Genomic DNA, 14,016 nt, shown 5'->3' on the forward strand with positions numbered 1-14,016 from the left:
AAGTTTTGCTATCTTTAATATATAAAATACTCTTATAAATTAACAATAAAACGAGAATAAGAGACATTAAGGCAATTCACACACACAAAAAAACTATAAATGGTCAATATTAAAACATGCCTAGCCTTGGTATTCTTCAAAAATGCAAATTAAAATAATCAGATATGTTTTATTCACCAGTTTGGCAAAGATTGCATATGTCCTGTGTTGGACCTAGAGGGAAAAAGTCATCTATTTTAGGGGGCAATATATGTCAAGGTCTGACATGTGCTCATCCTTTAAAGCAAATCTAACTTTAGCTAGTTACTCTAAGGAAATAATCAGAAAAGTAGGCAAAGATATAATACTGAGAAACATCAAACATAATCAAATCATTAAATGGTACATTCATACAATGGAATAAAAGCAGCAATTTAACAGGCTGAGGTAGATCAATATAACAAAGAAATAATACATGTAGTACAATACTAATTATGAAAAAAGATATATATATTGGTATGCAAAAGTCTAGAAAGAAACACAAATACTAAACACTGCCAATTGTTGGGAGTGGAATTACAGGGAAGAGAAGGGGATGGGATCTTTCACTTTCTGCATTATATAATTTTACATTTAAAAAATATTTTATACTTTTAAAAATTGGCAAAAATAATTAAGGTCTATCCATTTGGGGAAGCGAAGGGAAGGGAAGGGAAGGGAAAAAACTTGGTTGGAATATTGAAACAGATCTCTAACTTCTTCCTAGTGTCATTTTATATATCATAAGAACACATTCTGGAGACCAATATTACACACTATCCCTTCCAATTACATGTAGGAAAAACTACTCCAAGAAGAAGCTGTAATTTGCCACTAGGGTATCAGGTGAGAGGAAGTACAGTGAAGACTTTGTGAACTACAGTGGGCTTGAACTACGCAGGTCCACTTAAACAAGGATTTTTTTTTTTCATAGACATATATTTGGCCCTCCATATCCATGGGTATGGCGTCCACAGATTCCACCAACCGCAGACCATATCGTGTACTATGCTTACAATCTGCGGCTGGTGGAATTTGTGGATGTGCAATCCACAGATAGGGAGGGCCAACTATGGGACTTGAGAATCTGAGGATCTGGGTGTACACAGGGGTTCCTGGAATCAATCCTCCATCGATACCAAGGGACAAGTGTATACACACAAGAAGATTTTCATGATGTTTAGGAGATTTTCCTTCCATTCTACACCTATTTCCAGACATCCTCCAATAAAAAATGGCTCACAGGAAGAAATCATAAAAGGAAATAACCTACAATTTGAACAGCTACTGCAGAATTGATCTTTTTGAACTGTAACAATTAGTGATAGATTTTTCCAGAAGTGCTTAAATTGATCTAGAAGTGGACTTAGGAGGTTTGGAGAATTTGTAAGTGAAAGGCTCTTTTTTAAAATATATATACCAAGGATATTTGTACCTTAATTTTAGTCAGAAAGAATCAGACTGATTATTATAAAGTATTATTTACTTTTGCAAATAGGGAAGTTCAGGGTTAAGCAGGAAATTCTGGGGTGGAGAATTGCTATTCGAGTGCCACTTCCACAACTCAGTAGCCCTCTCTAAGAGTCTTAAACATCTTCCAGAAGTTACAATCCCCATTGCTATCCTTATAAAATAACAGATTTTAAGGTCTATTACAGATGCCTGTAAGAAACTAACTCCGTGTAAAGAGTTAAAGAATAAGACTAAATATAAAAGGAGAAGTTAATGGAATAATAATACTTGGAAAATTAAAGGAACTACTTAGAGAAAAGAATTATTTCTCACCTTTGCATGTTCTACTTTTACCAGGATGGAGACTGAACTCAGATCTAAGAGATGTGTCTTCCTTAAAAATCAACCTTTCAAACATAAGAAAAGAAGGTACAGATGTTATGATGTTTCCTAAACAAAGACTAACAAATCAACTGTCATCTTTTAGAAAATTTTTTCCAGCTTTATCGAGATATAATTGACATACAACATTGTGCAAGTTTAAGGTGTATAATATGATGATATATTGCATAAACTGCAAAATGATTAAGTGGATAAACTTTTAACATGGTTCAATGTAAACTACTCATAAAAATTATAATTAATTTGTTAAAATTCTTAGTTATACCACTATTAATATTCTATACCAAATTTTTTTTTTCAGAAATGTAGCCTTTAATTTAAAACTTATCCAAGATGAAAAATAAAGACATATTCATGCGGTCATGTTCATTTTAATAAATATTCTGCTATTTTTGTATATTTTGGAGTAAGGGACAAATATCAATATAGTTTTTGAACAGAAGTGAAATGAGATTATTTGAAGGACCAGTGCTGTTGGGTTTTTTCCTTCACCTTTCTCTATACCACAGAGAATTTCAGATTAAAATCCCAGGGTTAAATCTGAGTGTATATTTTCAGAACATACAATTACAGAACTTTAACTTTTGGATTCACTTCTTACTATGCTCTTGGCAGCACCAAGGTAAAGAGAGAAGACAGTCCTTATTCTCAAGAAGCTTCAAATCTGGTGAGGGATACAAATAGCAATGATATAGCACAGTGAGTATGCTACTAGGCAGACCTAAGTATTTATTTCTTCTGCTTAAAAAACCTTTACAGAATGAAAAAACAGGCAAAGGACTTGAATAGACATTTCTCCAAAGAGAATATACAATTAGCCAGTAAGTACATGAAAAGATGCTCAACAATACTAAACATTAGGGAAATGTAAATCAAAACCACAATGAGGTACCACTTCACACCAACCAAAAAACAGAAAATAACAAGTGTGGCAAGGATATAGAGAAACTGGAATTCTTGTACTTTCTACTGGAAATGTAAAATGGTACAGCCACTGTGAAAAAGTTTGGTGGTTCCTCAAAAATTAGACATAGAACTACCATTTGATCCATTAATTCCATTTCTGGGTATGTACACAAAATAACTGAAAGCAGGGACCTAACTTGTACACCCATGTTCATAGAAACATTATTCACAATAGCTAAAAGGTGGAATTGACAAGTATCCATCGACAGATGAGTAGATAAACAAAATGTGTACAGACATACGGTGGAATATTTTTCAGTCTTAAAAAAGAAGGAACTACTGATACATGCTACAACATGGATAGACCTTAGAGACATCATACTAAGTGAAATAAGCCAGACACAAAAGAACAAAAATGGTATAATTCCATTTACATGAGGTATCTAGAGGAGTCAGATTCCTAGAAAGTAGAATGGTAGTTGCCAGAGGCTGAAGGCATGAAAGAATGAGGAGCTATTATTTAAAGGTACACAGAGTGTCAGCCTGGGAAGATGAAAAAATTCTGGAGATAACTAGTAGTGATGGTTGTACAACAATATGAATATACTTAATGCTATTGAATTATACACTTAAAAATGGTTAAAATGCTAAATTCTATGTTATATATATCTTACCACAATAAAAAAAAATGTTTTAAAATCTTGCCAGAATCCAAGAATGTAACAATGTACTAAGGCATTAATATATGATTTGGAACTAGGGGCTTTTTGGTTTATTTACTTATCCATTTTGCTTTTTACTTTTTTTATGGAAAATTACAAACATCAACAAGTAATAGAGACAATAGTATACTCATCGTCTAGGTGCAACAATTATCAGTACACAGCCAATCTTGCGTCCTCTATGATCCCTCTGCCATCCTCTCTACCCCCTGCGAGTCTCCCACTGGATTATTTTTAAAGCAAATCCTGGACATCTTATTCCACTTCATCTAGAAATATTTCAGTATTCAACTTTAAAAGATAAGGGCTCTTCAAACGTAACCGTAATAATCACACCTTTAAAAAAACAGCCAAAATTTCATACCTAAAAAGAAGTCAATAATTCCTTAATATTACTAAATTTACAGTCTGTAGTAAGCAGCCTCTATAATGGCTCCTGGTATTTATGCCCTTGTATATGGTACTTATCCTTGAGTACGGACTGGATCCAGTGACTCTTCTAACAAACAAAATACAGCAAATAGGTTGAGATGTTCCTTCTGAGATTAGGTTACAAAAAGATAGTGGCTTCCATCTTACTCTCTTATTCTCTTGCTTCTTCCCTCTCATGGAAGCCAGCTTGCCATGTTGTGAAAGCCATTTGCAGAAGCCTATGTAGCAAGAAACTAAGGGAGGCCCCCAGTCAACAGTCAGAGAGGAACTAAGGACCCAGTTCAATAGCCAGAGAAAGAACTGAATCTTACAGCCACCATTTGGGAAGAAGATCTTTCTCATGAAGCCTTGAGATAAATGCAGCCTTCTGAGTCCTTGAAGCTGATGATCCAGTTAAGCCACTCCTGGATTTCTGAACCACAGAAACTACACAGTATGTGTATTGTTTTAAGATGCTAGTAAGTTTTGGAGTAAGCTGTTACACAGCAATGTAAACTAATAAACAGATTGTAGTCAGATTTCCCTGTCTCTTTTTACAGTTGTTTTGTTCATATCAGGCTCCAAACAAGATGCACACATTGCATTTGGTTGTATGTCTCTTAAGTCTCTTTTAAAATCTATAAGTTATCCCCTTCCCTGCCCCTTAAAATTTATTTGTTGAAGAAACTGAGTTGTTTTTCCTATAGAGTTTCCCACATTTTGGATTTGAAGACTGCATGTCATTTAACATGTTCCTCTGTTCTGTATATTTCCTGTCAACTGGTTATTATACATAGAGGTTTGATCTGATTCGAGTTCAGTCTGGGGAGGCACTGTGTGTACTTCCTACAGGAGATAACAAAGAATGTGCTGAGAAAGGCAGTCTTGTGCATACAGTCTTTCAACCCCTGCTAGGCCTTGGGTCTGGAACACCTTCTTACTAAAAGATAAGAGTCCTCCCAGCCTGTACTAGACTTACCACCTTATATGGGAATCCCTTTCCCTGTTTAGACTCAGTGTGTACTCCTTCGTTCTGTTTAAACGTGTGTGTCATATGGTACCTGGCCAACCCCACTGCTCTGTCTATCCTCTGTGGGGAGAGGATGAAGTCCTTCGTTCTGTGGCACAAGAGGGGTGTGGGCAGGCCAATGGCCCTGCATCAGCTGCAGAGAGTGACTGCTGGCCACGGGGGACTGATGCCCACTACTGAAGCTAATCTTGCTCTGTCTCTTCTCTTCTCTCCATTTAACAGTTTTAAGAATAGTACTTGGCACCATTCTATTTTAATCATTGGAAGAGCCCCTATTTGCCATATATCCTGACCAAAAAATGTTGCTTTCTTTAGCTAATTTAATGTGATTATTAATTCTTTGTCTCCTTGTATTTTGCTATTTTTCCCTTCTGCAACTGTATCCTTTAAAACAGGTATTTTCCATCTAGACAATTCACATGAAAATAGTGCTAGCCTATTTTAAGGGAAAGAATTAACACTCATCTTGCAGGGTAATTATGTTCAATTAGCCTTTTACTATATGCACTTATAATGTTCAGAGGACATGATTTGACCTGAACATATACCTAAATCCAGGTAATAATGAACTATCTTATAAGGTGGTTCTGTTTAAATGTATTGAACAGGATTAGTTTGCAGTATATCCCTTAATGTTATTGAGCAGTTCACATTTACGGGAGGCTGGGACAGAAATTAAGGATTGGTAAAAGGTTCTCAGGGCACATATAAGAAAAATGAATCCTGCCTCTTAGTAAACAAATCACAAGCAAACAAAACCTCACTAATCAGCAACTTAAATTCTTACAGATTAGTAGCAGCAACACTTACCAAGCCAAAAAAGGGACTGGATGCATTTTACAGTTTCAAGAGGGCTAGGACCAAGTCCAGGTCCTCAGAGTACTTTTCAGGCACAGTTAACATCTGGCATCCTCATTCTTTGAAAGCCTTGCTTTATCTAATCCCAGTGGTCATCAAACCCCTTCTCAGATCTTAGCAAAAACACCTTAATAGCTGCAACATTTAAGGATTATTTATGTATAACATTTTGCCTGTTGGGGGTCTCTGCTCTACTAGGACCTGTGCTCCTCATTCCAGTCAAAGTAGAGAGCTTGTGCATGAAAAACAGAATAAACTGCATGTAAGTAAGCAAAGAAGATGGGTGGGAGGGAAACAATGGTATTCAGCTCCAGCAATGCTTAGACTTTGTATTTCCATACCAATAAAAAGAAAACTAATTTTTAACCTTGAGCTATGAGATCTGAAAGAATGATGTTTCTATGGCACTGCAGAGAAGCATTTAAAAATGAATTAGGGGGGAAAAAAAAAGATTGGTCAGTCAAGATAGAGTAAGCCATCTATAGCCTATTTCTCCACTCATTACAACTAAAAACTCTGGTAGATGGGACTTCCCTGGTGACGCAGGGGTTAAGACTCCATGCTCCCAATGCAGGGGGCCCGGGTTTGATCCCTGGTCAGGGAACTAGATCCCACATGCATGCCACAACTAAGAGTTCGCATGCCACAACTAAGAGTTCACATGCCACAACTAAGGAGCCCGTGTGCTGCAACTAAGGAGCCAGTGAGCTTCAACTAAGGAGCCCACCTGCCACTAAGGAGCTCACCTGCCACAACTAAGGAGCCCACGTGCCACAAATAAGGAGCCCGCGAGCCACAACTAGAGGAGCCGGCCTGCTGCAACTAAGACCCAGTGCTACCAAATAAATAAATATTAAAAAAAAAAGAAGACAGTGCCATCTATAAAAAAAATAAAAATAAAAACTCTGGTAGAATTTTTTTTTAACAGCTACCTGAGCAATCTGAAAAGTAAATAATAGCAGGTAAACTGGGGACTGAAATTGAAATCTAAATAACAACTCTGGAGTAGGTGAGTCTCATGGTTTGCTTGGTTTTTTTGTTTTGTTTTTTGCTCTTTTTTTCTTTTTCTTGTCTCCAGCTTTGATCCTAGGCCTAAACCTAGAAGTGTACAGTGGACACAGACAGCAAAAACTCCAGAAGAAACCTCTCCTACCTTTATCCAGAGAACTAGGGAAAGGGATCCCTGAATGCCGGAAGGTGTGGGGGGAATGTGCCTGAGTTTTCTCTCTTTAGCTTCAGAGCTATACTGCTACCAATCATGGTAGCTTGGGCACTTAAAACTTAAGAGAAAACCTGTCTCTCTCCTACTAGAGGAACCATACTCCCAAGAGTATGAAAAGAAACTTTTTTATTTTCTTCTCTTTTTCTTTCACTTTGCCCTGAAGGTGGCCCCAACTGCAGGGAACTACTCTACAGCGAGAAGGCTAACACTGAAAGAAATACATCTTTCTGGTCAAACGAATCAACATGTGGGCATGGGGAGGGAAGGGTGCATGAGAATCCTGGAGAAAAGAGAGCAGGAAGGGGAATCACCTACTTCTGTATATGATCCAACATAAGTGTGAGGCTCAACCCTGAGCTGTCCACATGCAGAGCAGATTCAGAAAAGTGTAACAAAGGCTTAGAGAACTGAACTATGATATTAACTACTGTCCAAATTCCAGATTAATCCCTGAGTGGTACATGAGTGAGACAGACTCAAACAGTAAAGTAAAGGCTTTACTCAAATAGTAAAGGCTTTGAAAATTGGACTGATGTAACCACCACCCACAGAAGGCAAAACAGAACATGCAGTCAGAACCTAATCAGATTGACTGCCTGTTACAACAAACAAAAATCAACTCCCTCTAGAGGATTTTAACAGGAACAAGAGTCCAAAACATAACATTCAAAATATACAGGATATAATCCAGAATTACTCAACGTGCAAAGAAAAGGAAAATCTGACTAATTCTTGAGAGAAAAAATAACAGATGCCAATGCCCCAACCTCCCAAGCCCAGATGCTGGAATTACAAGACAACTACCTTAAAGCAGCTATTATAATAATTCTCTATTACATAAAGGTGAACATTTATCAATGGATGAAAACAATGAAGTTCTCAGCAGAGAAATAAAAACTGTAAAAGAGAATCTGATGGAAATTTTAGGAGATATAATTATAATATCTGAAATTAAAAATTCACTGGATGGTCTCAACAACAGAATGGAGACGAGACAGGAAAAACTAAGTGAATCTTAAGATAAAGCAATAGAAATTATACAGTCTGAAGAACTAAGAGAGAAAAAGAAATTATTAGAGCCTCAAGGATCTGGAGACTGTCAAAAGGTCTACCATTCATGTCATTTAAAACCCCTGAAAGAGGGCTTCCCTGGTGGCGCAGTGGTTGAGAGTCCACCTGCCGATGCAGGGGATGCAGGTTCGTGCCCCAGTCCGGGAAGATCCCACATGCTGCAGAGCAGCTGGGCCCGTGAGCCATGGCTGCTGAGCCTGTGCGTCTGGAGCCTGTGCTCTGCAATGGGAGAGGCTACAACAGTGAGAGGCCCGCGTACCACAAAAAAACAAACAACAACAACAACAAAAACCCCAGAAAGAGAGGATAAAAAGATTGGTACATAAAAATATATATGAAGATATCATGACAGAAAACTTCCGAAGTTTGGTGAAAGATATGTTTATAGATTCGAGAAGCAGTGAACCCCAAACAGGAAAAACACAAATAAAATCATTACCAGAAACATCATAATCAAACTGCTGAGAACGAAAGACAGTGAGGGAAATGAAAGCAGACAGATTAAAAAAGATGATATATCACACAAACAGAAATAGTGATTTAAATGGGGAGGGAGGGGCTTGAATACAAGGGACAGGGCAGCCCGAAGTTTTTTTTTTTTTTGGCATAACAGAACTGTTCCGGATCTTGAGTGTAGTGGTTGTTATAAGACTCCAGGTACCAGTCAAAACGGTCCCTGTACACCAATAAGAGCAAATATTACTGTTTCTGTATATAAAAGAGCCAAAAATCTGGATATCATCCTTTACTGCTGCCCTGCCCTCATCCTCCATATCTCATCAATCACCATCTGCAGCTAAATTTACTTTCTAAAGGCTTCTCAGATGTGTCCTTTTCCCTCTATTCCCACTGTTTCTGCCTAGTTGAGCTCTCATCATCCCAGTCTGTTACTACTTTGATCCCAAAGCTAACCCCTATAGCCTTGCTTTGCAAAAGGTGATCCCCGATCTAATAGTACCAACTTTAACCTGGACGCTTGCTAGAAATGCAGAATATCAAACCCCAGCCTAGAACTCCTGAGCTGGAATCCACCTTGTAACAGGATTCTGAAGTGATTTATAAGAAATTCATAACTTTCATTAAAATTTGCAAAGCCCAGGCTTCCCTGGTGGCACAGTGGTTGAGAGTCCGCCTGCTAATGCAGGGGACACGGGTTCGAGCCCCAGTCCGGGAAGATCCCACATGCCACGGAGTGGCTGGGCCCGTGAGCCATGGCCTCTGAGCCTGTGCGTCCAGAGCCTGTGCTCCGCAACGGGAGAGGCCACAGAAGTGAGAGGCCCGCTTACCGCAAAAAAAAAAAAAAAAAAATTTGCAAAGCCCACGTGAGCCATGGCCTCTGAGCCTGTGCGTCCAGAGCCTGTGCTCCGCAACGGGAGAGGCCACAGAAGTGAGAGGCCCGCTTACCGCAAAAAAAAAAAAAAAAAATTTGCAAAGCCCTAGCCTAGGGCATGCCTGAGTGAATGAAAATCTGATTATGCTGCTCCTCCACTTAACATCTTACAAGCAGGGCACACACAGGCTATAAGAGGCCTTACGTGACCTTACTGTACCTTTCTCTCCAGGCTCATCTTTCACTACACCCATCTCCCCATTTAACACTTCAGTAACACCCAACTGTTTGCACATTCCAACACACATAACACAATGCTATGTCCCACCACTACACCTTTACCCATGCATGCAACTGCATGAAAACCTCCTTGGCCTGAAAACCTCCTCTCCTTCATCTGACAAATTCCGACCCACCTTCAAGACTCTACCCAGAAGTCAACCCTGGCAAACTCTGATGACCACCTAGGTTGAGGTAAGCATCCCTCTGGGCTCCTAAACCAGCCTGGGCATCCTTCCTACTCTGACTTCCCACATTACATTGAAATTATCTGTTTACGTCTTTCCAGGCCTGTAGGTTTCTCAGAGTCAGTGGCCTCATCTCTTTTATCTTCTCCCTGTGTCCAGCACAGGGAACTAGATATGTTCTGATGAACGGAACTACCATCTTCCCTTGATTCTTATAAAACTATCCGTTTCCAGTTTGGTAGTAACCAGTTCCCCCGTCACACATTCTCTTCCTGAGAGAAAGTATACTAACCGTCTCCTGGATCTGAGCTACGAGTCGCAGGAAGCAAAATGCACTTGAGGAGTTTAGACCCAAGACTGTTTTGCCTACGCAAAAAACAAGCCCCAGGCTAAGAAAGAAGGCTTTTTAAAAATGTCAGAAAGCCACCTGCTATACAGCTCATTCGGTCCTAAGTTGGGGAAGGGCTGGGAGGCAGTTGCGGTCTTCTTTATCTACGAAATTCTGAGCTCAGGCCTAGCTGCCCCATAAGGCCCTACTCCCGCCCGCACGCAGATGTTCGGCTGGTAACAATTTCTCCTCAACCCTCAGAGGGCCACTCGCCGCCAGAACCCAGGCCCAACGGCGGTCACCTTCTCCAAGGCAACTCCTCTTCTTCCTGGTCGCTCTCCGTCACCGATGCCTCGATCACCGTTTCATCACTGTCCCAGTATGGGGCCTGGGCACCTTCCTCCATCTCCGCCTCACACTCCAAGTCTTTCTAATCCTCTTTCTCTAACTCCTCCATTCCCCCCAAAAATAAAAAATAAAAATAAAAAAAATTTTAAATTTGCTCTGAGGGCCAGGAGAAATTGTAAATTCAGAACAAAACTGGTGGCGGGAGCCCGGTGCGCCACGCGAGCACACACCGCGGGGTCGGAGGGCGTCGTGGGGAAGGCGGGCCAGCGCGGAGGCCTGACCCCACGCCGCCGGCAGGGGGAGCCGCGCGCCGCTCGTCTGACCCGCGCGCCGTACGTCGGCCCCGCCCGCCCCCGCTCCCGTGGCCGGAAGTGGCCCGAAGTGGCCGGGCGCGCGCCCGCGGGCCCAGGGTTTCTCGGCGGTTTGGGGCGTGGCCGGCTACCATACCCGCCTTCCGCACTTTTGCTTTGTGGCTGGGCGATTGGGGGGCGTCTAGAGCTGCGGCCGCGGGGATCGGAAAGGAAGCGTTGCACCAGACAGACTGGAGGCCGAGCCCGCCTAACGCTATACCGGCAGCGAGGGAGAGCTGGGTCACGTGCCGTGCAGCTCATCTCGGGCTTGTGAGACGCAGACCCGGAAAGAACTGTCAGCTCTGCTAGACTTTTCTGAAGCCAGAATGTGGTCTTAACCCCGAAGAGTGTTTTTGAGTCCTCCAAGTGCTGCCTTTCTCCTTAATCCCTTTGACATCCCTTCCCCAAGAGTCCCCCTGAGGTAAGCAAAACAAAAATGTTAATCAGAAGTTTTTAGATGATCCAACTTGTTTGTTTTATATTTCTGTTTTTTCCTCAACTCTTTGGTTATGCTGGAATACAGATTGTGTTGGAAAGGCAGGTTAAATGCCTTGTATTTTCCCTTTATTACTTTTTATAATAATATTGGTGCCTAGCAGCCTCCCACAGTAACCAATTATTATTTTTAAATGAAGTGACTACATTCTTATATATTTGATTTCAGTCTCTTTGCAAGTTTTTAATTCAGACTCATTCAAAACAAAGCCAAGTGAGCTCCACCTCCCAAGTGAGAGGAAGATTCCAATAAGACAGACCCTTTCTGCATAGCAAGCTTTTAGTACTCACTTCGGAATCTACAGGGTCCAAGCACATATTGGGTCTTTAATGGTTTGTCAAATAAATGAAAGAAACTAGGGTTTTCTGACTCCTCAATTTACTGTCCTTTTCAGTACATGGAGTGGCTTTGCCATACTTATTATTATTTTACTACTTTAAAAAATTTTTATTTTGTATTGGAGTAGAGTTGATTAACAATGTTAGTTTCAGGTGTACAGCAAAGTGATTCAGTTATACATATGCATGTATCTGTTCTTTTTCAAATTCTTTTCCCATTTATGTTACTACAGAGTATTGAGCAGAGTTCCCTGTGCACTTTATTATTTAGACCATAGTTAAGCCACTGCTGTTTAAAACGCTTGGTTCGTGGTTGTCTTTTAAACTTACTTGGTTCTGGGTGTGGAGAAAAGGAAACCCTCCTACAACTGTTGATGGGAATGTAAATTGGTGCAGCCACTATGGGAAACAGTGTGAAGGTTCCTTATAAAACTAAAACTAGAGCTACCATATGATCCAGCAGTCCCACTCCTGGGCATATATCTGGAAAAGACAAAAACTCTAATTTAAAAAGAGTCATGTACCCCAATGTTCATAGCAGCACTATTTATAATAGCCAAGACATGGAAGCAACTGAAGTGTCCATCCACAGATAAATGGATAAAGATGTGGTGTATATATATACGATGGAATATTACTCAGTCATAAAGACTGAAGTATTGCTGTTTGCAGCATCATGGATAGACCTAAAAAATATCCCACTAAGTGAAGTAAGTCAGACAGAGAAAGACAAAAATTATATATCACTTATATGTGGAAAAATAATACAAATGAATTTATTTACAAAACAGAAACAGACTCATAGACATAGAAAACAAACTTACGGTTACCAAAGGTGAAGGGGGGGTAAATTAGGATTATAGGATTAACAGATACACACTATGATATATAAAATAGATAAACAACAAGGATTTACTGTATAGCATGAGGAACTATATTCAATATCCTGTAATAACCTACAATGGAAAAGAACCTGAAAAACATATATATATATGTATAACTGAATCACTCTGCTGTACACCTGAAACTAACACAATATTATAAATCAACTATACTTCAATAAAAATAAAATAACCTACAGTTAATACACAAAAAAATAAACTTATTTGAATATTCCTCACCTCAACTCTATAAACGAGGCAGAACAGTAATAAATATGCAAAGAACTATACCTCTTTGTGTTTTTTGCACCTCTCCACCTATATATCCTCCATGTTTAAAACAGTCCTAAATTCCCAGGTAAAAGGCTGATGGGGAATTTTGTAACAGGTAGATCAGGCTGACAACATTACATCCACTGATAATCTTAACATATCACTAATAGTGAGATAACCAAATATGCTTCTTCAGGCATGATACAATAGGAATAAATGGTGCTACCTATGAAGTATTCTAAGCCCCCACAAAAGTTAAAAACCTTAATCTAATCAAGACTCTAGATCTAACTATCAGTTATTTATATGAGGGGGGAAGGTGGAAAAGCAGAGAAATGTGTTAACACCAGGAAGATAAAATTAACCAAATCTAGAATGTGGGAAATTCAATAGGACAAGTGACCTGATTTCTTTCAACAATTTAATATCATGGGGTAAAAAAAGAGAGAATGGGGACTCTTTTAGATTTAAAGAGTCCTAAGAATAGGGGAGAAATTCAAGTAGTTAAAAAGGAAAATTGATTGCTTGTTAATATAAATACTAACACATAGTGAATTAGTCAGAAAACCTTGAGAAGAGCATTATATTCTTTTTAAACCAACAAATATCTGTAAAAAATTAAAGAATATGAGGCAGAATACAATTAAGTTAGATTATATCAAAACTTGAATCTTTGAGGAATAATATTGTATAGTAAATTTATAAAATGAAACCAAGTAATCCTTCAGAACTATAATTAAATTTTAATTGCTTGATTTCCATTTAGGCTTTAAGTCTTTCGAGAAAAAGTTCTGTTTGGGAATTCTTTACTTGTTTTAAAGGTGAATTAAAAGTAGAAGGCCAGCTTTGCCACCTCAGATTTTCATTAGGAAGGAAAATTCCAAAATCATACCAATAGCATATATGCTATACCACAAATGCTCGTGAGGCTCAATGCCCTGAAGTAGGGCTGGGAATTAGGGCCCTTCCCTTACTGGCCTCGCCTTCTAATGGATGAGGCAGACAACAAACAAGTACATAAATAAATGAGATAATTCAGAGAGTGATGTGTGCCTGAAAGAAATAAAGAGGCTGCTGATTAGAGAACATGGTCAGAGATCACCTCTCTGAATA

At 39.4% G+C, this 14,016-nt stretch overlaps 2 protein-coding genes across 2 annotated transcripts in view; one reads left to right on the top strand and one right to left on the bottom strand.

Annotated features, from left to right (window-relative positions):
• The window catches only part of ANKRD31 (ankyrin repeat domain 31), a 125,546-nt gene extending 114,923 nt beyond the window's left edge, over positions 1 to 10,623 (bottom strand). Inside the window, 2 exon segments of the mRNA XM_024732796.1 lie at positions 1,804 to 1,877; positions 10,520 to 10,623. Of these exon segments, the coding sequence (XP_024588564.1) occupies positions 1,804 to 1,877; positions 10,520 to 10,623 (178 nt within the window).
• A 339-nt stretch (positions 10,624 to 10,962) lies between these two features.
• The window catches only part of HMGCR (3-hydroxy-3-methylglutaryl-CoA reductase), a 54,712-nt gene continuing 51,658 nt past the window's right edge, over positions 10,963 to 14,016 (top strand). The window contains exon 1 of the mRNA XM_024732781.1: positions 10,963 to 11,336. The gene's annotated coding sequence lies outside the window, so the exon portion shown is untranslated. The remainder of the gene's footprint in view (positions 11,337 to 14,016) is intronic.

Source organism: Neophocaena asiaeorientalis, unplaced genomic scaffold, assembly GCF_003031525.2.
Source record: "Neophocaena asiaeorientalis asiaeorientalis breed wild unplaced genomic scaffold, Neophocaena_asiaeorientalis_V1.1 scaffold515, whole genome shotgun sequence".
Lineage (NCBI taxonomy): Eukaryota > Metazoa > Chordata > Mammalia > Artiodactyla > Phocoenidae > Neophocaena > Neophocaena asiaeorientalis.